The sequence below is a fragment of the Melitaea cinxia genome, chromosome 13 (genome assembly GCF_905220565.1).
Source record: "Melitaea cinxia chromosome 13, ilMelCinx1.1, whole genome shotgun sequence".
NCBI classification, from domain to species: Eukaryota; Metazoa; Arthropoda; class Insecta; order Lepidoptera; family Nymphalidae; genus Melitaea; species Melitaea cinxia.
The window spans coordinates 15,393,696-15,419,395 of record NC_059406.1 but is presented as its reverse complement, the minus strand read 5'-3'; the positions used below and the strand labels follow the sequence as shown (position 1 = coordinate 15,419,395).

The window sequence follows — 25,700 nt, the reverse complement described above, 5'->3', positions numbered from 1 at the left end:
CCGGTTGTAATCATGTACACCTGATAGCGATCGTTACTCATAGTAGGGAATTTATCCGCCAACCCGCATTGGAGCAGAGTGGTGGATTAAGCTCTAATCCTTCGCCTACATGGGGAAAGAGGCCTATGCCCAGTAATGGGATATTACAGGCTATTTTGCCAGTGTTTGCTGGTATATCTATACAAATATTATAAAAAGAAAATAAGAGAATATTGTTTTTTGTTTGTAATAGATAAACATATAAAGTATATACACTCAAAAACTACTTAATTTTTGAATCTATACTTATTTTGGCGTGTTAGGTAAAAATTACGAGAGTACATAAATTTTTACGAAGCGCGCGCAAACCGTCCCGAAAAAATCAACACCCTGAAATTAGCTAGTCAACGACGCAGTTAGCAACGTGAATTTAGCTAGCCAATAAAGCCGAATGAATAGCCGTGAACTTCCTACGTAAGTACATAAACTTTTTTTAACGTAAAACTTCTTTATGTACGTTTGGTGAGTAAGCTGGTGAATGCGTGACGAGAGCGTTTCGAAAAGTGTGATCGTCGAGGCGAACGGAAGTTGAGAGGGAGATATAAGTTAGTGAAGATAGAAAGAGCGAGAGTTACAATTCGTAAGTTTTACTCCAGTCGTGTCCAAACACACTCGTTTTTGAATATTACTTTTTATCGAAATTTCGAGCATGGAGTATGGTTGATGAATAGAACCGAGTTTTTGCCTAGTAGTGGTAAACTTAGAGGCAGGCCCTTATTGTGTACAGTATTGTTACAGTTATTGGCGTGGATATTGAGCGCTGACGTTTAACTTTTTTCGATATTTTATAGATATAGGTACGTAGATGTATTTATGTCAGATTATATTGTTATAGTATTTTTGTTTGTCATTTTAAAATAAATTCGTAATCAATTTTTCAAATTATCACTAGCGAATAGCAAGCGACGCGTTGGCGAAGCGGTCACAGCACTGGCTGTTAATTGTGCTTGACCACACAAACATATGGCCAATATAAATGTTTGTCATGTGCGGGAATCGAACCCGCAACCTCCACCGCAACAGCCACAAGCCAGCGCTGTGACCGTTGCGCTAACGCGTTGTCGTTGGATACAGGAACTAATTTTAAGTCAATAGACAAATTTACCTCATTTTATCTTAAACTAATTTCCTTCTTAGATTACGTTTTACATTCTACTTTAATTTTTTTTTGCATAAATAAGGAAAAATAAATTAAAAAAAAAAAAAAAAAAAAAACGACACACATTAACAAAGTATTTATTTACATATTTCTTATCTCTTTATTATCTTTGGTTAAACATTAACAGACTTTTTACTCTGTGCTTCTTCAAGTTTATTTAGCAATGGGGCCGACCCACACAGACGCACGTTCCTCGTGTACGGTATTATACCGACACACACACCGCTGATCATCACCCATACACCGCCGACGTAAAATGTTAAGTTCCAAGTCATCGTTGTATCAAAAAGGAGGCCTAAAAACATAACAAAAAAAAATAATACAGAGTGTATAAAATAGCATAATTATCAAAATTAAAAAAAAAAAAAAACACAAAACATTAATTTTAAGATTTTTGCCTTTTTTAGTAGACTGCCGTTGTAACCGAGCGACATAGGCATTTCAATGGCAGAAAATGGTGCGTTGTTGTGGACGCCGCGTTGGCGCAACGGTCACAGCCATGGATTGTAGCTGTTGCGCTGGCGGTTGCGGGTTCGATCCCCGCACATTACAAACATTAGAATTGGCCATACAGGTGTTTGCCGTGGTCTGGGTGTTTGTGCAGTCCTTGTGGGTCTCCCCCACCGTACCTTGGAGAGCACGTTAAGCCGTCGGTCCCGGTTGTTATCATGTACACCTGATAGCGATCATTACTCATAGTAGGGAATATATCCGCCAACCCGCATTGGAGCAGCTTGGTGGGTTAAGCTCTGATCCTTCTCCTACATGGGGAAAGAGGCCTCTGCCCAGTAGTGGGATATTACAGGCTGAAGCGTTTTTACACATATCGTGTCTGGACTAATTTAAATCTAGCTTGCAGTTATTATAAAAATATCATATTTTATGAGAATTCTACACTTACCCCCAAGGGGTGGACCAATCAGATGACCGATTCCTTGACTTAGTAAGATAAGTCCATAGCCAAGTGTGAAATAGTCGATAGGCACCAATTTTATCAATATTGCTGGAGTATATGAATACGAACTTGCGTAGGAAACGCCAAAGATTGTTGAAATGACCGCCACAGCCCAGTAGTTCTCAATGAATAGAGGATAAACGCCGATGGATAAACCGCAGATGACGAGGCATACGGCGTATGCTTTGGTCACGTTAAACCAGGGTTGGTCACCGAACCATCCTAAGCCCACCTAGAAGAAGGAAATATTGTTAAGCTTCTAGTACGACTCACTTACTACTACTATAATATGTCATGCTGACATTAAATAAGATTTTGATTAGTAAAATACTCAAGTAAATACGATATATTAAGTTTTTTAAATGTTTGACGTTTCGAATACTTTACAGCAACCATGGTCACGGGAGGACCGTTCAAAGTACGGAAAAAGTTCTTTCATTGTAATGAGTGAAATTCGCGTAAACATTAAAAAACAAGTAAATACGTCTCATTAGATATAACTCGTAAAAAAGTACTTGTTAGATGACACGCATCGTCACATGACACGCATCGCCTTTAGATTAAAAAAAGAATCATCGAAATCGGTTCACGTAGTAAAAAGTTCTGTGGTAACGTACATTAAAAAAATACAATCGAATTGAGACCCTCCTCCTTTTTCGGAAGTCGGCTAATAAAGTGAAATGTATACTCACAATGCCGATTCCACTTGCGATTCCAATGATGCTGATCATGGTCGCTCCACCTTCCATATTCATAGCTGTCATATAAGATTTGAGGAAGAAGTAAGGGATCATGGCCCACACAGCAAGAATAAGACTCGCGAAGTTGAAAATGAGGAAATGAAATTCCGTAAACATTTTGAAGTCGAAGGTCGATTTGAAGCCATCTATAATTTTGTCGTACCATTTCTGAAAAACGTCGAACGTAATAAAAAAGCGTTTAACTTAATTTAATTGACGACGCGTTAACGTAACGGTCACAGATCGGCCCTGGCTTACAGATTTTAACTATCAGTTCACTACCGTTCGTCGTTGGCGGAGTTTGAAATTATATAACAGTGACGACATTATTTACACATTGATAGGAATTACAATTATCTGTAAAACACACCTTATAATCATCTGAACTAGACCACAAAGACCATGTTGAATTTTTGTAAATGTCTGGTAACGATGAAGCTCGGAGTTTATATCTTGGTATGTTCAACATCGCCCCACGATACATGATGGTGTTTTTATATAACGTCATATCTCTTAAGTAATGGTGGTCAATGTTCAGTTGTCTTGAAAGCCATCCAGGCTGTTCTATTGGTTTGCCTGGGTTCGGTATAGGTTTCTGCTCTTTTGCTTTGAGATCCGTTGTATCGGCTACTACGTTATTTGTTATTTCATTATTAGGCGTTTCTTTAATCTTCTCTTTTTTATCTGTCTTTGTTTGTTCAGTTTCTGTTTTCGATTTCTTAGCCATCAGAGTTAAGTTCATTTTCTTTGGTTCCGTCAGTTTGTTAGCTATCGATGGTTCCAAGTTGAAATTGACTTCCGAATGTCTCCTTGTGAGTAAATCGGGATAGTTTTGTAGAATTATATTGTACAAATGTTTATTAGTCAACAGTCTTTCTATCACCTCCACTGGTACCTAAAAACATAGTAACCATTTAAATATATAACTATAATAATATATTTTCGAAAAGAATGTATGCATGTGTGCTGTGTGGCTACGGCGTGCTGTGTGGCTACAGCACCAAAGAATATAGCCACCCCCTCTCTTCCCGTGGGTGTCGTAAGAGGCGACTAAGGGATAACAAGGTTCCACTACCACCTTGGAACTTAAGAAGCCGGCTGATGGAGGGATAACCATCTAACCGCTGGCTTTGAAAGACACAGGCTGAAGACGGGCAGCAGCGTCTTAGGTGCGACAAAGCCAGCCCTGCGGTCACCAACCCGCCTGCCCAGCGTGGTGACTATGGGCAAAACACATGAGTTTACGTTATTTTTGGCGTAAACTTGTGGAGGCCTATGTCCAGCAGTGGACTGTATAGGCTGTGATGATGATGTGTAATAAAAAAAAAGAATGTATGCGACCTTAATTGTATTAAATCCTACCTCTTCGCGTTTTTGGACGAAAGTAGGAACTTGTATAACAGAATGAGATCTTTTGTTTGACTGCTCAACATTCATCTGTGTTGTCGCCTCTAACTGCTCAGCCTCTGCCAAAGAAGTTGCTAGTGTGGCCAAAATATATTCTGGACTTCTACCACTTTTTAATAACGCATTTATTTCATCAGCGCTTAAATACATAGAGTCACCACCGGTTGATCTTAACGAAATAGATCCAGCACTCGAAGATTTTCTTGATTTTGCCTTAGCTTCCTTCTTTTCTCTTAATTCTTTGATTATCATCCAATCTGGATCTCTCATCAGAGCTCCACAGACGCATATGTTTAAAACGGCACCACCCAATAAAACAAGAGTATTTCTCCAATCGTAATGCTGTAGAAGAAAGTCGGTTAGTGGTGAGTATATCAGAGTTCCAACTCCAACACCACATGAAGCTATAGATACTGCAAGAGTTCTCCTTTTATCAAACCAGAATGCGACTGGTACTACGGCAGTAATGTAAAAAATTCCCATCGTTGTACCACAAAAAAAACCAAGGGTTAAACACAGCATTTCTACTGAATTGCTAACAGCGGCCAGTAAGAAACCCATTGTTGATAGAACAGCGGCAATCATTGTCATGGTCCTGCAGCCGTACCTGTCAACTAGAGCGCTCATTATTGGTCCAGATATTAGTGGTGTTGATATGAATAAGCTCCCAATCAGGGAGGTCTTAGACTGGGATTGTTCGAAATAGTTTGTGAACTCTTCATGAAGAATACCAAATGAGTACGTTAAGCCGTCTGCACATGCTGCTGTTAGGAATGCGGCAAAGACAACCATCCACCCCCATCCTCCGTCAGGGATAGGTGGTAGTTTGTCATTGTGCTTTTCTGAAAATATACTATCAATGCCCTCTAACCCTTCAAATTTGACTCGATCTCCCGGAGGCGAGTCTTCCTTGGTAAAACGCGGAACTACCGAAGAGTTACCGTTGTTGTTTTGCAAATTACGTGAGTTTATTTTGCTAGCATCTCTTAAGTCTTGGCCGAGTTCTGCTTGCGCGCAGTTACTGAAGTTGTCCTTCGACTTGTACGTTTCGTTGCCGACCATTTTATAATGCGATTAGGTCTGCCTTGAACATAAACAAAATATTTGAGATCTAGAATAAAGAGAAAAAATCATTAAAAATAGTAATTATAATTGTGACTACTGCTTTCGATCTAAGTGCTGTCTTGAAGAAAAAGCTACGATAGCGAATTATATAAAATAATTTAAATTAATCGATGTTATAATCGGTAATATGAGATTTAATTAGAAACATTCATGCTAAATAATGCATGCTTTTAAATCAAGAGTGAATAGGCATCTTCTAGGCAAGCACGCACCACCTTAGGCTGCATCTTCACTTGCCATCAGGTGAGATCGCAGTCAAGCGCTAGTCTATATATTTAAAAAAAAAATGCTAAAAATATCCCACTTTATAGTTGAAAAAGAACTTATTGTTCTAAGTTTAGATACACAAGGGAATAATTTCACATAAGACACGATACAAGCGCAAGGTTGTGCACATGTATTTCAAGTGCACAAGAGTTATTGAAAACTTGTGTGACATGTTATACAGTAAACAAAAGCTTTAAAATCAAAATATATTACTTTAAACACTAATTTTGTTTGAAAAAATTATCAAATCACTTATTTACACAACTTATCAAACTTATGTAAAAAAAAAATACCCATTTACCTACTCACCTCTGAAATCTACCTTACAATCGAAATGTAACAAAGTCATAACTCTCCTTATCTGCAGGCCCGTAATTCACTTCACAATTAATCTTGAGCCATGAGAATCGAGTCTTGAGACTTGTATTAAAATAAATATTTACTTGTACGTGTTTATAATTAAGTGTTTGACGTGACACATAACATCAGTGACGACGAGCGACATCAATCCGGACGTACGAGCAAGAATGGAAGCTGTATAAGCGTTTATATACTATCTTTTGATATTAATCATTAGTTTTATAGGGTGACCATGATTTTATCTACACTAATATTTTGACGGGGAATAATTCGTATTTTTGAATGTTAGTTAGGGACGAACTCAAAAACTAATGAACGGATTAAAAAAATCTTTCTTCGGGTAAATGTTACACTATTACAGTGATATAGGCTGTATTATTATGCGAGAAAACGGAAAAGCCAAAAATCGTGTAATCGACGCGGGAGAGAACGAGCGGAAAGTTAGTAGTTTATAAATATCATTTACTGTGAACCAAGAACAAATTAATGTATGTAAAAACAAACAATTGAATCTTATCTTTGTTCGATTTGTGATCTTATCGATTGAGATCTCTACCAGGTAACTGAGGTTATTGTTAGAATATACAATAGTTTTTTTGTTCTATAATTATTGCTATATTGAAACACATTATGTGATTATAACAAAGGCGAAGAAAAAACGTTGTGTCATCTTAGAAAAATCTTTGCTTTAAGTAAAACCTTAATGTTTGAGGAATTAATAAGCACTACAAGCTATTGTTATGTGAGGAGTGACGAGAAATGGAAAAAAAATCGTATGATTTGGCTTAAGATGTCAACTCAATCAACTACTGCATATTTATATAAGTTTTATTGTTTTTTGTATAGAATTCACACAAGGTAGGGTACAGCAGAAAATAACCTGCTCAAAATCTGGAGAATCTCGACTGGGCAAGTACTTCAACCTTACAAAAGATTACAGCTAAATAATACTGCTTTCAAGCAGTGTTGTATTCCTGTGGTAATTAATGTAACCAGAGCTCCTAAAAGAATTGTGGGTAGAGTCTCAGCTAGTTCTGAAATTTGACGAAATTTAATTTCTACAACAAAACGCAATCTCGCTTTTTATTTATCTTCTTATATATCTTTACTTATCTATGCGTCTTACAATTCTTAAAGATGAATGTTAAAAATGAAAAATATTTACTTCACCCGATTGAAAACAGTATACGTGATTTAGAATTGATATCATTTAGTCCCATTTCTTATCTGACATGTAGAGAAATTAGTTCATCTTCAGATTTTAGTGTCTGTCTCTTGTTCGACGATTCGAATCCGTAAACAATTTATTTTTTAAATTTTGTAATGTTCTTAATGAGATAAACAATTGTGTATTTGGCTATTTATGCTACTACAGATTATAAAAGTACATAATTTTATAAAGCTAGACAGATTTTTTTTTATTGAAGTCACAAATCTCAGAATCACTGGTTTGAAATGAAAAATTATTTAGGTATTTAGATAGCCTATTTGCCAAGGAAGGCTATACGCTTCTATAACGTCACCTATAAATCAATATCAGTATATATATTTAGAACGGAAAATTTAAATAACAAAAAATTGCCAAATAATTTAGCTAAAGCGTATTATTTGTTACAGAGTTATATACTAAAAATCGTTTTTTTTTTATAATACTAGGACGGCAAACAAGCGTACGGCTCACCTGATGGTAAGAGATTACCGTAGCCTATAGACATCTGCAACACCAGAAACATCGCAAGCGCGTTGCCGACCCAATCCCTAATCCCCCCAGGAGCTCTGGTCACCTTACTCACCAACAGGAACACAATACTGCTTGAAAACAGTATTATTTAGCTGTGATCTTCTGTAAGGTTGAGGTACTATCCCAGTCGGGGTTCTCCATATTTTGAGCAGGAAATTCCTGCTGTGCCCTACCTCAATGGTGGGCTTATTTTTTGATATTTTTATAATCATCATCATCATCAAATTATTCGATAAAGTACTCCGGTAAATAAAAAGTATCGGCAACAAGATTTGCATTCATGTTTATGTCAAAATAAGAATCTTTTCAACCACAACTGACATTATCTCTTCGAATATCATATATCTTAATGGATTACGAGTCCAACAGCTCTGTCTCTGTGTTATCATTTTCTAGATTTAGTAAGTAAATTTAGAACATAATAATAAACAGCAAACAACCGCTCCGGTGTAGTGATGCGTTTGCCGTGTTGGCACTTACACACCGGAGGTTTGCGAGTTCGATTCTCGCTCGGGATGGATGTTTGTATGTACAAATATTTCTTTTCAGTTTGGACGTCTGTTGTGGGTCACCCCACTGTGCTTTTAATCCATATTCGTATTGCATACCTACCACGCTGCTCCACTTTCGAGGGTTTCCCTCGATTTCTTTAAGATTCAATCATCAGATCCTGGTTTCCTTATCATGGTACCACACTTGGGATATCCCCTTCCCAAAAAAAAGAATTATCAAAATCGGTTCATAAACGACGAAGTTATCCCCGAACATTCTTAAAAAAAAAAGGTCGAATCGAGTAACCTCCTCCTTTTTTAAGTCGGTAAAAAAGTGTATAAATCGTCACGCGCATTGTTTACGATCCCGTAGGAATTTCGAAATAAAGAGTATGCTACTCTATTTATACTGGATCTCCAGAGGTATCTTCGTACTAAAATTACTTGCCATCAGTTCAGCATTCTTTGCCTGAAAGATTAATAAACTTCTACCCCACCATCTTCACGAATTTCCGCATTTAATTATAGATGAAAACGAAGATAATATATATATTTTTATTGTGTTTTTAATTATTATTGTGATTATATCTGTTTTATTATGGCAGGGCCAGCTCTAGCCCACGTAGCGACCAGGTGCCTTAAATACCCTGGCACCGTGTTGACGAATCCGGAAGTTTTCCATTGTTTTTTTTTTTTATTATTTATATACTGTATAGTTTGTTAAGTAAATACGCATTATCAAAGATTACTCCAAAAGTTGTTTTCAGATCTCGATGAAATTTAAATGCGACCACATGATAAACATCGACTTTCGATTAAATTAAAAATCATCAAAATCGGTACACCTAGTAAAAAGTTATGCGGATTTTCGAGAGTTTCCCTCGATTTCTCTGGGATCCCATCATCAGATCCTGGTTTCCTTATCGTGGTACCATTCTAGGGATATCTCCTTTCCAACAAAAAAAGAATTATCAAACCGTATATATATATATATATATATATATATCGACCGTATATATATATATATATATATATATACGGTCGAATTGAGTAACCTCCTCCGCTTTTGAAGTCGGTTAAAAAGGAGAGTTTTTTAATAATTAAATACACGTATTTTTAAAGTTCACAATCACTATAAGTCAGTTCATCACTATAAGTCAGTCAGTCAGTCAGTCAGCTCAACCTATTGCAGTCCACTGCTGGACATAATTAGGCCTCCCCAAGTTTCGCCAGACATCCCGGTTTTCCGCAATCCTCATCCAGCCCATACCGGTAATCTTACGTAGATCGTCGGTCCAACTGGCCGGAGGACGTCCCACACTGCGTTTGCCGAGACGCGGTCTCCACCATAAATGCCACATATAAATTATGTGTATTTATTATTATTATTTTTTATATATGTAACGTTAGTATATGTAAAAGTCAATTGTTAAAAATATATATATCTATAATCTATAATATATATAAAAGCGAAAGGTCACTCATCACGAAATCTCCGAAACTATAACACCTACAAACTTGAAATTTGGCAGGTAGGCTCCTTACAGGACGTAGACATCCGCTAAGAACGGATTTTACGAAAGTCGACCCCTGAGGGGCTAAAACGGGGGTTGCAAGTTTGTATGAAAGTCCTATGTTTTTGAAGTAAGAGACTTGAAAATTAAAATGTATGCTCTATATAAGATGAGAAGGTGTCCAAATAATTTATCTTTAGAAATCAACTCCCTTTTGGGGTTAAAACGGAGGATGGTAGGTTGATTCACTCATTACGAAATCTCCGAAACTATAACACTTACAAGCTTGAAATTTGGCAAGTAGGCTTCTTATAAGACGTAAGCATCCGTTAAGAACGAATTTTACGAAACTAAACCCCTAAAGGGTAAAACGGGGGTTGGAAGTTTGTATGAAAATCCTATGTTTTTGAAGTAAGAGACTTGAAATTTAAAATGTATGCTCTATAGATGGTGAGAAGGTGTCCAAATAATGTATCTTTAGAAAATAAATCCATTTTGGGGTTACAACGGGGGATGGTAGGTTGACTTAGTCATCACGAAATCTCCGAAACTATAACACCTACAAGCTTGAAATTTGGCAGGTAGGCTCCTTATAAGGCTTAAGCATCCCTAAGAATGGATTTTACAAAACTCAATCCCTAAGGGGGTAAAACAGGGGTTGGTAGTTTGTATGAAAGTCCTATGTTTTTGAAGTAAGAGACTTGAAATTTGAACAAAACTAAACAGAATAAAGAACAAAATAGAATAGAACAGAACAGAACAGACCAGAACAGACCAGAATAGAATAGAACAGAATAGAACAGAACAGAAAAGAATAGAACAGAATAGAACAGAACAGAATAGAACAGAATAGAACAGAATAGAACAGAACAGAACAGACCAGAATAGAATAGAACAGAATAGAACAGAATAGAACAGAACAAAACAGAATAGAACAGAATAGAACAGAACAGAATAGAACAGAATAGAACAGAACAGAATAGAACAGAATAGAACAGAATAGAACAGAATAGAACAGAATAGAACAGAATAGAACAGAACAGAATAGAACAGAATAGAACAGAATAGAACAGAATAGAACAGAATAGAACAGAATAGAACAGAATAGAACAGAATAAAACAGAATAGAACAGAATAAGAACAGAACAGAATAGAACAGAATAGAACAGAATAGAACAGAATAGAACAGAATAAGAACAGAACAGAATAGAACAGATAAAGAACAGAATAGAACAGAATAGAACAGAATAGAACAGAATAGAACAGAATAGAACGGAATAGGACAGAATATAACAGAATAGAACAGAATAGAACAGAATAGAACAGAATAGAACAGAATAAGAACAGAACAGAATAGAACAGAACAGCATAGAACAGAACAGAACAGAATAGAACAGAATAGAACAGAATAAGAACAGAACAGAATAAAACAGAACAGAATAAGAACAGAACAGAATATAATAGAATAGAACAGAATAGAACAGAATAGAACGGAATAGAACAGAATAAGAACAGAACAGAATAGAACAGAACAGAATAAAACAAAATAAGAACAGAAAAGAATAAGAACATAACAGAATAAGAACAGAACAGAATAGAACAAAATAAGAACAGAACAGAATAGAACAGAACAGCATAGAACAGAACAGAATAGACCAGAATAAGAACAGAACAGAATAGAACAGAACAGAATAAGAACAGAACAGAATAGAACAGAATAAGAACAGAACAGAATAGAACAGAACAGAATAGAACAGAACAGAATAAAATAAGAACAGAACGGAACAGAACAGAACAGAAATCTCCGAAACTATAACACCTACAAACTTGAAATTTAGCAGGAGGCTCCTATAGATCGTAGACATTCGCTAAGAACGGATATTACGAAATTCGACCCCTAAGGGGGTAAAACAGGGGTGGTAGTTTGTATGAAAGTCCTATGTTTTTGAAGTAAGAGACTTGAAATTTGAACAAAAATAAACAGAATAAACAACAAAATAGAATAGAACAGAATAGAATAGAACAGTATAGAATAGAACAGAATAAGAACAGAACAGAATAGAACAGAACAGAACAGAATAGAACAGAATAGAACAGAATAGAACAGAATAGAACAGAATAGAACAGAATAGAACAGAATAGAACAGAATAGAACAGAATAAGAACAGAACAGAATAGAACAGAATAGAACAGAACAGAAAAGAATAGAACAGAATAGAACAGAATAGAACAGAATAGAACAGAATAGAACAGAATAGAACAGAACAGAATAGAACAGAACAGAAAAGAATAGAACAGAATAGAACAGAATAGAACAGAATAGAACAGAATAGAACAGAACAGAATAGAACAGAACAGAATAGAACAGAATAGAACAGAATAGAACAGAATAGAATAGAATAGAACAGAATAAGGACAGAACAGAATAGAACAGAACAGAACAGGATAGAATAGAATAAGAACAGAACAGAGCAGAAGAGAATATAATAGAACAGAATAGAATAGTAGAGAACAGAACAAAACTAAACAGAGTAGAGAACAAAATAGAATAGAACAGAACAGAACAGAATAGAGTAGAACAGAATAAGAACAGAACAGAATAGAACAGAACAGAATAGAACAGAATGGAACAGAATAAAAGAGAACGGAATAGAACAGAATGGAACAGAATAGAACAGAATAGAACAGCATATAACAGAATAGAACAGAACAGAATAGAATAGAATAGAACAGAATAAGAACAGAACTTGTGGAGGCCTGTGACCAGCAGTGGACTGTATAGGCTGTAATGATTGGCAGGTAGGTTTCTTATAGGACGTAGACATCCTCTAAGAACGGATTTTGCAAAACTCGACCCTTAAATATTTTTATGTTAAATATTTTAATTTCGATTTGTTTTCTGTATATATATATATATATATATATATACAGGGTGACTGGTGAATTACTATCAATATTTACAGAGGATACTCGGTACATGATTCTCATTCGAATTATGTAAAAAAAATAGGTACTTAATTTTTGACAAAATTCCCACACATTTCAATTTAAATAAATGAAATGTAGACACATTAATTTTCAGCCATAATGGCGGCGCGTGCGGCCTTGGCCTTGTACTGTGCCGCTTGCCGCCGCCCGCCGCAACCCCCGCCAATTCTAATTCCCCCTAAATTCGATTAGTAGGTCACTAGGTCAGTTAGGCGAGCGCCGCCATAAGGTTTGTACGCCGGAGTACGTCCAACTTCCCGCGCGCGCGCCTAGTAATCGATCTTACGCGTATACCTAATATGTCTTGTGTGAATGTGACCTGTCATAAGTAATTAGCTATGACTTATCAATACACAAATGCAGAGTACTTAAAAGTGACCCGTTCGTGTTATATCGTGTAAAAGACAATAAGTATGGTTCATTTATTACGTAAGACGATTAAGGGGGAGAGGGGGTCGATTATGTCTTTAGTCTCGATAGTTTTTAGGTAAAATTACAAAAATGCGCAAAGTGAAAATACCTTGAAAAATCGCGGGCAACCGCACGAGTGCCGAGCTTAAGCGTAAGCGATTTCCATTTCTATGGCAACGAACCCGCGCCGCGACTAGTCGTCACTTGCTTTCGTAAACAATTCGTTATTTCGTTGATAAATTTTAATATTGTAGTTGAATAATAATTGGATTATTGAAGCGTGTGAATAGTTTCTTTTATTTGTTTTTTATTATTATTTTTTTTGTTAAGCCCCTGGACTGAAAATCTTATGTCGGTAAAGATCATAATTAAAACCAAAAGTTTATTACTACCAAAAAATAAAAATTATTAGTACCTACCTAAAGTACAAATAAAAATAAAAATTGAAACAAACCAAACGTGTATTCATTTTTTCGTTTAGATTCTTACGTAATTAATATTTATCAAATTATCAAGGGGAAGGGGTCGGCCTAATCTTATTTTGGTATTTTTGCCTGTCCTAAGCTAAAATTAAAGTATGAAGGGGGATTAGATCATACTGGTTTATCAAAAGTAGCTTGCTACCCTGTTAACACTTGGCGGTGTTTGGACGTAGTTAAACGACCGCGCGATAACTAAATGTACCTATACCTACACACCTGCTTTGTGACGACTGCGCAGCTAGGGCGTCCAGACGACGCGTAATTAGCGAGATAACTGTTGGTTAACTTTTCTTAGAAGTTTATGAATATTTATTTTATATGTAATTTTTTTTCGTCATATATGATCTTCAAATAACACGTCCTCAAATATTGATAGTAATTCACCAGTCACCCTGTATATATATATACAATAGAAAGGTCACTGACTCACTCATCACGAGAACTCAAAAACCGCTGGATGATCCAACCATCTAGGATGGACAAAGAAGAAATTTAGCAAGGAGGTAGATTATAGTTAGTAGACGTCCGCTAAGAACGGATTTTGCGATATTCCACCGCTAAGGGGGTTTAATTGGGGTTGATGGTTTGTATGAGACATATACAGTAGATATAAGTTCGGCTGATAGGTTGTTTATACTGCAGCCTGAAAATAAAACTAAAAATGTGGTGTATAGAGAGGTTTTATAAAAATAACTATTAAATTATACTACCTGTGCCTTTTCAAAATTTACTCAGCGTGATAAGCATTTCAAGTGACTGAAATAAAAAAATAATTTGCGTTAAACATCTTGATCGTAGTCGTAGTCGCGGGCAACAGTTGGTGTATTATAAAATAAAGTCTCAAAAAGTGTATGTGATCTATTTCCTCAAAATCTACTGAACGGCTAAGCCGATTTTGATGAGAGTTTCACTGGAAGTTTGCCGGGAAAACTTTGTGACACACTGATTTCAACGCGAGCGAAGCCGTGGGCACAGCTAGTAATTATATATATAAACGTTTAGGTATGGTTGATAAAAACTTAAATAGTATATTGAGATTTGTATTGTTTTTTTGGTAGTTCTTAAATAATATTTCTGATTTTTTTTCAAGATTATTTATAGGTATTAAAGATATTTTATACAATATTTTTATTAAATCAGTAATAATGGTACGTTTCAAAAATACGCGGCATTAATAAATGTTGCAATATTATTATAAGCATTATCGTTAAATTTTTACAGATTTTAAAGGATAACATATTGAGAATATTATATTATTATCTCTAAATAATATATTGTACTTAAGCTTTTTTATACTTTTTTATAACATTGTACTTAATATTTTTTTTTGTGTGTTTGGCTTTAAAGTTGACATTTCAAGACAAATGTCTACACAAAAATTTTGTCAACTGGTAACTTAACCCTTTACGTCAAGTTCGTCGACTCTAGCTGCGTTTGTTATAAATGTGTATTAATTTTAAGTGATTAAAAAAATATCGAAATAATCTATCTAAATGGCTGATAAACCGCCTGAAGAAGGGTACATATCCGTAGTCGATGAGGAACCGGTATTTTTCGAGTTACTTAAATGGGATTCGTCGCAAACACAAAAACAACATGAGCAGCGCAGTTTAGAAAAAGCAAAAAGTCCAGAGAAAAGCGTACCTAAGCCGAAGGACGATTCAGATCCGTTTGATTTTAGTGATAGCGCGTTTATTGAAACGTATAGAATTTCAAAAGATCTGGCGCGAAATCTCTGTGAGGAGTTAAAACCAGTTATGCCCGATTCTACTAAATCAATGGAATTCTCTGTTGAAAGCAAGGTAGGAAAACCTTTTCATTTTATTTCTTATATGTTTTATTTTTACTTTACTTTGAACTTTAACCGCAACTGGTGAAACAGGGCCTTAGTTTATAAATAAAATGCCAAAAATTAAATAAAGCATTAGTTAGAGAGATCCTTTCACAATAAAAACAATTTTTTTTTTGTGCATTTTAAGTAATGAATTGTGTTTTTAATTGTTTTGTGTTTATATTAAGAATAAATATCTGCGAGTTAAATATAGTGTTTAACTAGGAAACAAACCAATGTTATTATTATTTTATAACAGGCGGGCAGTTCACGCAACTGTTTACTTTTTTTGTATAAAAAAATGATCTATGAGAAAGGTTCTTACAATTTGCGAATGAAAAAGGTTAAATCATTAAAACCTATCTATCTTCTTTAGTTTTAAAGTTAGCTTGGATTTACGTCTAAGAAAAAATCAATTTTTGGTTAATACACCCCATAAAAAAGGACTTAAAAAAATTGTATAGGTCGTATATCCATTTTTGGTAAGCCTGTGGTCACATATGCTGTCGTAAAAACCCATAAATGTAGTTTTTTTTTTTGTATTAAAAACCATATATAATCATAGATCTGTAGCGTGCATTTCTTATAGGCAGAAAGGCACTGCCTACCTTGTCATGTTACTAAAAATGATATATAAAACATGAACATTACATATTTTTGAAAAAAACAAACTTTTTATTGTTTACAAGATCAATCATGTATCTAAATCATCATCATCATCATCATCATTCATCATTGAGTTAATTAACTAGTGCAAACCTTATCTTTTTGAATTCTGTAATCGATTATAGTTAAATCGATACCCTATTAATTTGACGAAAACTATCTTTCTCATTTTTCTCCGCTTCCAGATTCAGAATTGAGCTAATATTTTAAATTTTATGATAAAAAAATATGACCAATTTTTAAAACATATCTCTCCTTATTTCATATTCGCCCAAAAGGCCCCATTTCCTTTGAGTCTAATTTAAATCTTTTTTTTAAACTTTTAACGCATTCTTTAGTGAAAAGTTTTTTTTAACAAGTCAACGTCAATCCACTAGCTTTTTTTGCTGTGTGGTTACGGCAGTAAAGAATATAGCCACCCCTTCTTCCCGTGGATGTCCTAAAAGGTAACTAAGGGATAACAAAGTTCCACTAACACCTTGGAACTTAAAAAGCGGACAAATGGCGGGGTAACCATCCAACTGCTAGCATTAAAATACACAGGCCGCAGACGGTAGCGTCTTCGGTGCGACAAAGCCAGCCCTGCGGTCACCGAACCGCCTGCCCAGCGTGGTGACTATGTGCCCGTACACGAGTTCACGCCATTTTTAACACAAACTTGTGTAGGCCTATGTCCAGGCGTGAACTGCGATAGGCTGAAGTGGTGGTGGTGGTGGTGGAAGTGGTGGTTTGTTTTCCTTAAACATCGTTGATTTTTTTTCTTGCTGATCAACTTTTTGCTGCAGATTTGAAGTTCCCCTTTTTATTCGAGTGTTTCGAGGCAAATCCAAAATGAACCTATACTTAGAGAAGTATTACGAGATGTATAACAGACTTCAGTATCACGATCATCATCTGGTATTTTAATCTGTAAGCAACATCAAAATGATAAAGAACTACTAGCAGGCCTAGTAATGTTTTATATAGCACAGTGGCACTGAAGCTTGTTTCGCTCTTTGCAATTATTCTATGAAGAGTTCCGTTATGTATCTAAAACCTAACTAGTGAAGTAGTGAAGGTTTAAGAGAAATAAAAAAATAATTACCTATTTCTCCCTGAATTTAGTCATATTTACAACAAATCAAATCAATAAACTTTTTACTTGTCGGAAGTACGATATCCTATCCTTTTTTTACGTTCTTGATGTCATATCTTTGCAAATATTCAAACAACACTGGCATTTTAAATTTTTTTACGTGTTTGCCGCGTGCAGTGACAGTGACACGAGTGACCCGATACTATTTGATTGAAATGAGCGCGTAATTTCGTTATGTGCGCTATTTTTTGGCGGACGGTTTTGAGACGCTGATGTGTATTTTGTTATTTTTTTTATAAATGAATGTTTCAAGTTGAAACATTCATTTCAACGGTAACTTTCAACGGTAACTTGTGTGGTAATAACAACACAGGTGTCTATGCCCAAACTGTTGACAGGTGGAAAATCAACTAATGCGAATACAAGTCAGGGGGGGGTTGTTATGAAAGTAGAACTCTGTTCACATTTATCATAGACAAAATCAAAACTATTCATTTCGTTAAAATTTACAGGTTATGGCGACCCTCGCTTTCTATGCAACAGGTAAATACCAGAAGTGGATCGGAGGTAAGACAGATCCAAGCATAACTCATTACTTTGTGTCGACAGCAGTCCTACAAGTAACGGAAGCTATGAACCATCCGACGATTGTCAAAAAGTACATACACTTTCCGCACTTGAGAAATGAAAGAGAAATTGTTAAAAACGGGTAATTTTTTTATTGGTTTTTGTTTTAAAAATGTTACTCCTATCATCATATTGATTTTAAATCAGTATTATTAATAACCTCAGCTTTTTACATGATATTAAAAGATCATTACTCTGAAACCAGAAAATTGAAGTCTAATACTAATTTCAACTAGCTAGTATCGTTTCTAGTGTGATTAAGGTAGCCAAACTTCTTAGGAAGATGGTACTACCGTCCTAATATGGGTCGACAAAGTCCTTGTGATGCCTCTGGTATTATAGACAGTGTACAATGCTCAGGGTATTTAGGAATTGATGTATAAAAGGTGATATAGAATTTTACTTATGATTAGTGCTCACCTCTATTCTGTCTGTCCCTCTCAGGACTCATTAATTAATTGGTAGAGGTTCCGTTAAATTAATTAAATTGTAATAGCCTATAAACCTTACACTACTACTTTTCTCCATACAGGTAAAGGTTTGGAACTTAATCCTCTATGTCTACACCATGCTCCTGTCTTGTATAAATGAATAGTAAATAATTTAATTATCTTTTTATTTAATTTTTAAATACTGTGCTGTGTGGCTACGGCACGAAAAAAAAAGAATATAGCCACCCCCTTTCTTCCCGTGGGTGTCGTAAGAGGCGACTAAGGGATAACAAAGTTCCACTACCACCTTGGAACTTAAAAAGCCGACCGATGGCGGGATAACCATCTAACCGCTGGCTTTGAAACAACAGGCCGAAGACGGGCAGCAGCGTCTTAGGTGCGAAAAAGCCAGCCCTGCGGTCACCAACCCGCCTGCCCAGCGTGGTGACTATTGGGCAACACACATTTGTTCACGCATTTTTGGCGCGAACTTGTGGAGGCCTATGTCCAGCAGTGGACTGCAATAGGCTGGAATGATGATGATGATGATGATGATTAATTTTTAAAACATATGTAGTCTTTTTGGGTGTACAATATAATTGTAAACATTGTCAAATATTTGTAATGTATTCCTTTCAGGTTTTATATGAAATACAGTATACCCAATGTGGTTGGTTGTGTGGATTGTGTACATGTGCCCATCGCTAGACCGGATGAGGATCAAAAGAAGCACTTCAACAAATCATACCATTCCAAGAAAGTACAAATTGTGAGTATATTTATATACCTTGCTATACCCGTGCGAATAATTCGCACTAAATAAGTATAATAATAATTATCAGTATCAGTATCGGTTCAGCCTATTTCAGTCTACTGCCTCCCCAAGTTTATTTTATTTTATTTATTTATTAGATCACCAACAAAATACACACTAAAAACATTGCAGTTACATAGATAGTGCAATAAAAAAAAAGCAAGTGGTATCTTAATTAAAGGTGATAACAACATTGACAATATTTGGTAACAAACAACAAAAAAAAATGAATAACGTTGAGTTCCAGATAAAAAATAAAAATAAAACAATTACAACACAAAATTACAAAATTAAATTCTAAGAAAAATTACATAAAGTTTACCCAAAATAACAAAAAATAAGAAAAATTAAACAAAAACTAAAACCAATCAATAATCAAGCAAGATATAAAACAAAAAATGAAACAAAAAACTTAAAAAGAAAAAAAATATATAAGCAAAAATTGACGAAATCTAGGTTAATAAAAATTATCAATAATTAACATTTATGACTGCTCAAAATACGCATGATTTCTCTCTTAAATTTAAATACATTGGAATTAAATATGTCAATTTCATTACTCCTACTTATAATACCATAGGACCTCATTATCCTGTTTAGCGGGGAATTATGGCCCAGGTTTGTCTTAGAAGAATGTACTGAGAAAATCATACGTTTACTCATTCGCAAAGACTTGGATGGTGCTGTGATTAGTATCTTTGACAACAATTCTGGACAATCCAGAATGCCATTAATTAATTTGAACAGGAACATGCTGTCCAACAAGCATCTTCGATCGGCAAGAGTATTCATTTTAAAATGCGCTAATCTTTGTGTGTTCGCGCCAGTTCGCGCCAGACATCCCGGTTTTCCGCAATCCTCATCCAGCCTACACCGGCAATCTTACGTAGATCGTCGACCCAACGGACCGGGGGACGTCCTACACTGCGTTTGCCAAGACGCGGTCTCCACTCCAGGACAAGTCTGCTCCAACGGCCATCGGTCCTGCGACACAGATGACCAGCCCACTGCCACTTCAACTTGCTAATTCTGTGGGCTATGTCGATTACTTTCGTTCTCTCGCGGATAGTCTCATTTCTAATTCTATCTTTGAGAGAAACCCTAAGCATGGCCCGTTCCATTGTACGCTGAGCGAGAATAATAATTAGCACTACAAAATTACAAAAAAAGTATTTATACGTGAGTAGATTTGAAATTGAACAAAAAAATTAATCATGTCAACGTTGTTTCAAAATTAAAGTCGTCAGATGGCAGCATTGCTGTATTGTGTCTTAATTTATATCTATATATATAATTTTAATAATTAATTTACAAAAACAAAAGCAATAATAAATTTTTAGCTGTTGATGCTGGTAAAGCAAGTAATTATTTATAAAATGATGTATAATTTATGTGGAGTAATTGTGAGGTTTTTTCTAAAAAGGGAGGCAAACATCTTAACCTTAGCGTATTAATATATATTATATAACGAAAATAACGGATTATTAACTGAGTATCATATCTTTTATTATTATACTATGTTGGCCGAGAAACACAAGGTCTATTTGATGGTAAGCAGTTACAAAAATTGTTAAATCTATGTACTTAAATAAAAATTAATGTTGCTAAGCGCATAACTCGAGAATGGCTCGACCGATTCGGCTAATTTATTTTTTTGTATGTTCCTTAAAGCCCACGGAAGGTTTTAAATAAAAAAAAATGAAAAATAAAATTTGTAACTATTAACTTCTGACAGAACGAAGTCTGTCCGGGCAGCTAGTAAGTAATAAAAAGATTATAAAATGTGCCAAATATTTTTGCAGCAATGACAGATTTAAGGGAGAAAATGTTATGCTGATCTCCAAATTTTTTCATTATTGAAATCAGAGATTTCTTAAGTGATAGATATCAGCCTCTTGGGGTCGAAATCGGTTTTTCATAAACTGCTAATTTTACTAATTAAAAGGTTTTGATTTGTGGAAAAAAAAATTAGAGATACGATTTTTAATAGCCATGGGGGACTGAAAATCAGTTTTTGAAGAAAGAGGTTTTTTGTTCAAAATAGTTTTGAAAATCCCCAATTAATTTTTTTTGTATAAATTTATATAAAGTTTCTATCTTTCTGTTCAGATAAGCGACAGCAACCTTAACATCTTGAGCGTAGACGCTAGTTCGGGAGGAGCGTTGTCTCACGATGCCATATTAGCTAAACACGCCGTTAGAGTCGACCTCACTAGCCTCAACCAAGCCCGGGAGCCCTGCTGGCTGTTGGGTGAGACTATATACTATACTTTTTTTATACGAGTGGGTCGGCAAACAAACGTAAGGTCCACATAATGGTAACACACACTTGACATACATACGTGTGACTCTTATGCATCGTGTAATATGTACAATAGTACAACTGTATGTCATATGTGCGATTTTATGTGTCATACCTACGACCCTGTGTCATATGTTCGACTCTGTGTTATACCTCCCACTCAGTGTCATACCTCCGACTCAGTGTCATACGGGCGACTCAACTCTTACTGTTGTGGAATTAAAATATGTAATAAATAATAACTTTTTAAACTATAGGTGGTCCACATTACTCACAGAAACCCTACATAATGGTACCGGTTCCGAAGATTACAAAGAAAACACCAATTTCACCAGAGAAGTACTACACGAACATACACGCACAAGCGCATAATACGGTTATGGAGACGATAAAGCAACTGAAGTCAAGATGGAAGTGTCTCCAAGCGTCCTGTAACAAGCAGTTTGACCCGAATACGGTAGCGATGATGGTAGTTGCCTGTTGTATCCTTCATAATATATGTAATTTACACGGCTTGCCAGTTGTGCAAATGACTCAAACAGAGGAAAGATTAGAAGCGATGAAGCAGAGGGTAGCTAATGCTCCGATATCCAGGAAACAAGTGGAAGATCCAAGCGGAGTCCAGGCGAGGGCAGTTTTGATCGAACGGTTATGGAACGAAAGGAGAGTTACACCGGAATCCTGCTCAAATTTAAAGAAAAGAATGTCGAAAAAGGATAGGATATTAGAATCTCAGCCCCATCCCCATCCCCATCCTCATCAAATGGTACAACCGCAGACTGTCCACGAGGACCCCAAAAGGCCCCGGCTGGTTATGAATAACCCATACGGTTTGGGGGTCAGCGTTGCTCCCAGTTGGGGTCATTATCCCCAACACTAATGAATCTCATCAGTATTATTTTTAGATCTGTAAAAATACATAGATACATATAATCACGCCTCTTTCCCGTAGGGCTACGCAGGAGACCACTTCTTTTCACTTGCTACAATCCTTACATACTTCTTTCGCTTCGTCCACTTTCGTTATTCCCTTCATACATGCTCTTCGGTTTAGGTACTCTCGACGTGGCCTTTTTTCAAGACGTCCCTTATTTGGCCTCGGAACGTCTGCCTAGGTCTACCACTTCCTTTCGTCAATCGTTCTCCACTCATTTTCTCGACATGACCAAACCATCTGAGCATACCTTTCTCAATTTTTGTCACTACATCTTCTTTCAGACCACAACGTTTCCTTATCTCACTATTTCTTACCTTGTCATTCAGTTTAACTCCATCATACTTCTTAACGCTCTCATCTCAACTGCACTTATTCTGCTTTCATGTTTCTTCTGCCATACCCAACTTTCACTTCCGCACATGAGTGTCCACAGCCAAACGAGCCTTGTTAGACACCTTCCGACTGCTCATAAAGGACTGCAAAGCTCCATTCGCCCTGTTTGCTGCATTCACTCTTCTTTCAATATCACTCTCACACTTTCCATCTCTTGTAAACTTTGAACTCAGATACACAAACTCATTCACCTGTTCAATTTGTTCATCTTCAATCACAATATTGCAGTCTGTCACTGCCTCATCTCTTTCAAACACCACCACTTTCGTCTTCTTTACATTCATCTTCATTCCCTTTCTTACAAAAGCTCCACTCATAGCAGTTACCATCTGCAACTCATCGACCGAAGTCGCAAGTAATACTTGGTCATCAGCATAGAGAAGACATTTGACGAGTAACTTATTCATTCTCAACCCACTTTCATTATCTTTTAAATCTGTCAAACAATTGTCCATGAACAGATTAAACAGCCACGGTGACGCTACACATCCCTGTCTAACACCTTTTTCGATATTAAACCATTCAGTGTATGCCCCGTTTATCCTCACACAAGCACTAGAATCCCTATAAAGAGATTGCAATGCTCGTACGAGGACACTGCTCACACCATTCACAGACAACGCTGCCCACAATTCATTCCTCATCACTATCATAGGCCTTTCTAAATCCACGAACGCGCAATAAATAGACTTTTTTGTTTTTTGCCAAACACTTCGGCTATGCACCGCAAAGAGAAGACCTGATCCGTACACCCCATTCCCTTCCTAAATCCCGCTTGTGCATCCCATACTTTTTCGTCTGTTTCATTCACAACCCTCTCAATCAACACTTTTGCATACAATTTACCGACGACACTCAGGAGGCTGTAAAAATAGTATTAAAAATATTTTTTAAGAAATATCAATATTTCGAAATGATGCTTAATGACATATATTTGAATAGATATATTTTGAATATTTTATTGTTTTATTTGCAATATAATTTAAATGAGTTCTTTTCAGTTTTGCAAGAGTTCTCATATTAAAAAAAAAAAACCGGCCTGGTGCGAGACGGACTCGTACAAGAAGGGTTCCGTACAAAAATGATTAAAAATATTTTTATTATATGATGTAACTAAAAATTTATGCTTTTCGCAATTTTTCCTTTATCTGTGCTATAAGAGGTTACTTTGTACCAAATTCCAACATTTTGAGTTCATGGGAAGTACCCTATAAGTTTTGATTCCCTTGCGTGTGTCAAAAATTTGCAGCATAAACAAGATAAGTCTGTATCTTTTGGTTGCGTTGGCTTAGAAGTTTAATTTTTTCACAGCTCCCAGGGACAATTAGATTTGAGTATTTAATATGAATTTTAGCTTGATATCTGAACGCGTTCCTGAGAAAAAGGCTCTTGACAGACAGACAGACAACAAAGTGATCCTATAAGGGTTCCGTTTTTACAAGCTTTTATTTAAACTGCAATGTATGCATGTATGTAAGTTTGGATAAAATCATGCAACTCAATTTTGATGCTGATATCTTCAACCAATTGAGTTAAAATTTTATATACTACGCGACAAGCATTTCTGTCATATTAATTGTGTAATGACTTTATATATAGATAGTAAAAGTTTTAAAGTAAAAAAAAAAAAGTTTTAGTGTATATAACCGGTTCTGCTGTTGTTCGTCAGGTATATTTTGCCTTATGTCAGACAATCATTTCCTATTACTTCTTGGGGTGGTGCTGCAAAAAAAATTATCAAAACTCTTGAAGTTGCCCAACGTGCCATTCTGAAGGTAGCTACATATCGACCTATCACATAACCCACGGAGACATTATATAAGGATTGCAACATCCTCAGTGTCAGAAAATTGTTTATTTTGAATGTTATTCTATACCAGCATAAAAGGATTTCCTATGTTCCTATTTCAAATAGGCGTAAAAATAGAATATGTAATGTAAATAAAACCTAAACATAATTTCATCAAAAGATTCTGTTGCTACCTAGGACCTAGGAGACAGAAGAATATAAATATAAATGTAATATTAAAAATACAATCGTAGTTATTTATTGTATTTACGTATTATAAAATATATTTATTTAAAAATTATACAAGTTACATATACTTATATTATTTTAGTACCTACTTTATTTAAATTGACAAAGCTGTAGACTCTTGTTCTCACCTTAAACTGATACATGTACTAGCTTAGGCACTTTCGCGCGCACACACACACACACACACACACACACACACACACACACACACACACACACACACACACTCACACACTCACACACTCACACACTCACACACTCACACTCACACACTCACACACTCACACACTCACACACTCACACACTCACACACTCACACACTCACACACTCACACACTCACACACTTACATACATACATACACAAATACACTAACTAACTCACGTATACTTGATTTCTTATTCAGCACCTCATGCTTTATTACTTTTGTATGATTGTATCTGTTGTAAATATGTCTACCCCTTGTTATAGAACTTGTGCCAAAATAATATATTGTAGCATAGGGCAGGTCGGCTGATCATCCTTAACACAGATTATATCTATAATCCATATAGGATGATCAGTCTGAACTCAAATTTTTTTGTGTAATTAACCCTCTGCATAAGTGAATTTTTGTAATTGTTACCATTTGTTTAAAATGTTTATTTTTAAATAAAGCTATTAAAATTAAAAATTCTTGCGACACCCACGGGAAGAGAGGGGATGGCTATATTCTTTGATGCCGTAACCTCGAATACATTTTTTGCATCTAATACAGTCTTAAATTATTAATTCATTAAATTTAGTTTTATATGAGAGAAATTAAACTTACGGATAGTTAGAAATAGACTAAGAATGTATTTTTTTATATGCTTATATAAAATTTTATTTATATTTTTTATATGTGTAACATTATCTTGCAAAATCGG

The 25,700-nt window shown here is 35.6% G+C and overlaps 2 protein-coding genes across 2 annotated transcripts; one reads left to right on the top strand and one right to left on the bottom strand.

Annotated features, from left to right (window-relative positions):
• Positions 1-1,259: 1,259 nt before the first annotated feature.
• Positions 1,260-5,362, bottom strand: LOC123658948. Its single transcript, XM_045594238.1, has 5 exons — positions 4,256-5,362; positions 3,264-3,788; positions 2,846-3,061; positions 2,100-2,385; positions 1,260-1,493 (listed from the first exon to the last, which is right to left on the bottom strand). The coding sequence occupies exons 1-5, from the start codon at positions 5,360-5,362 to the stop codon at positions 1,312-1,314; spliced, it is 2,316 nt and encodes a 771-aa protein (XP_045450194.1). The 3' UTR covers positions 1,260-1,311.
• Positions 5,363-15,073: 9,711 nt separating this feature from the next.
• LOC123659129 (putative nuclease HARBI1) lies at positions 15,074-22,460 on the top strand. Its single transcript, XM_045594387.1, has 5 exons — positions 15,074-15,481; positions 17,764-17,960; positions 18,949-19,078; positions 21,233-21,374; positions 21,683-22,460. Exons 1-5 carry the CDS (start codon positions 15,173-15,175, stop codon positions 22,303-22,305), a joined length of 1,401 nt encoding a protein of 466 aa, XP_045450343.1. The 5' UTR covers positions 15,074-15,172; the 3' UTR covers positions 22,306-22,460.
• Positions 22,461-25,700: the final 3,240 nt, after the last annotated feature.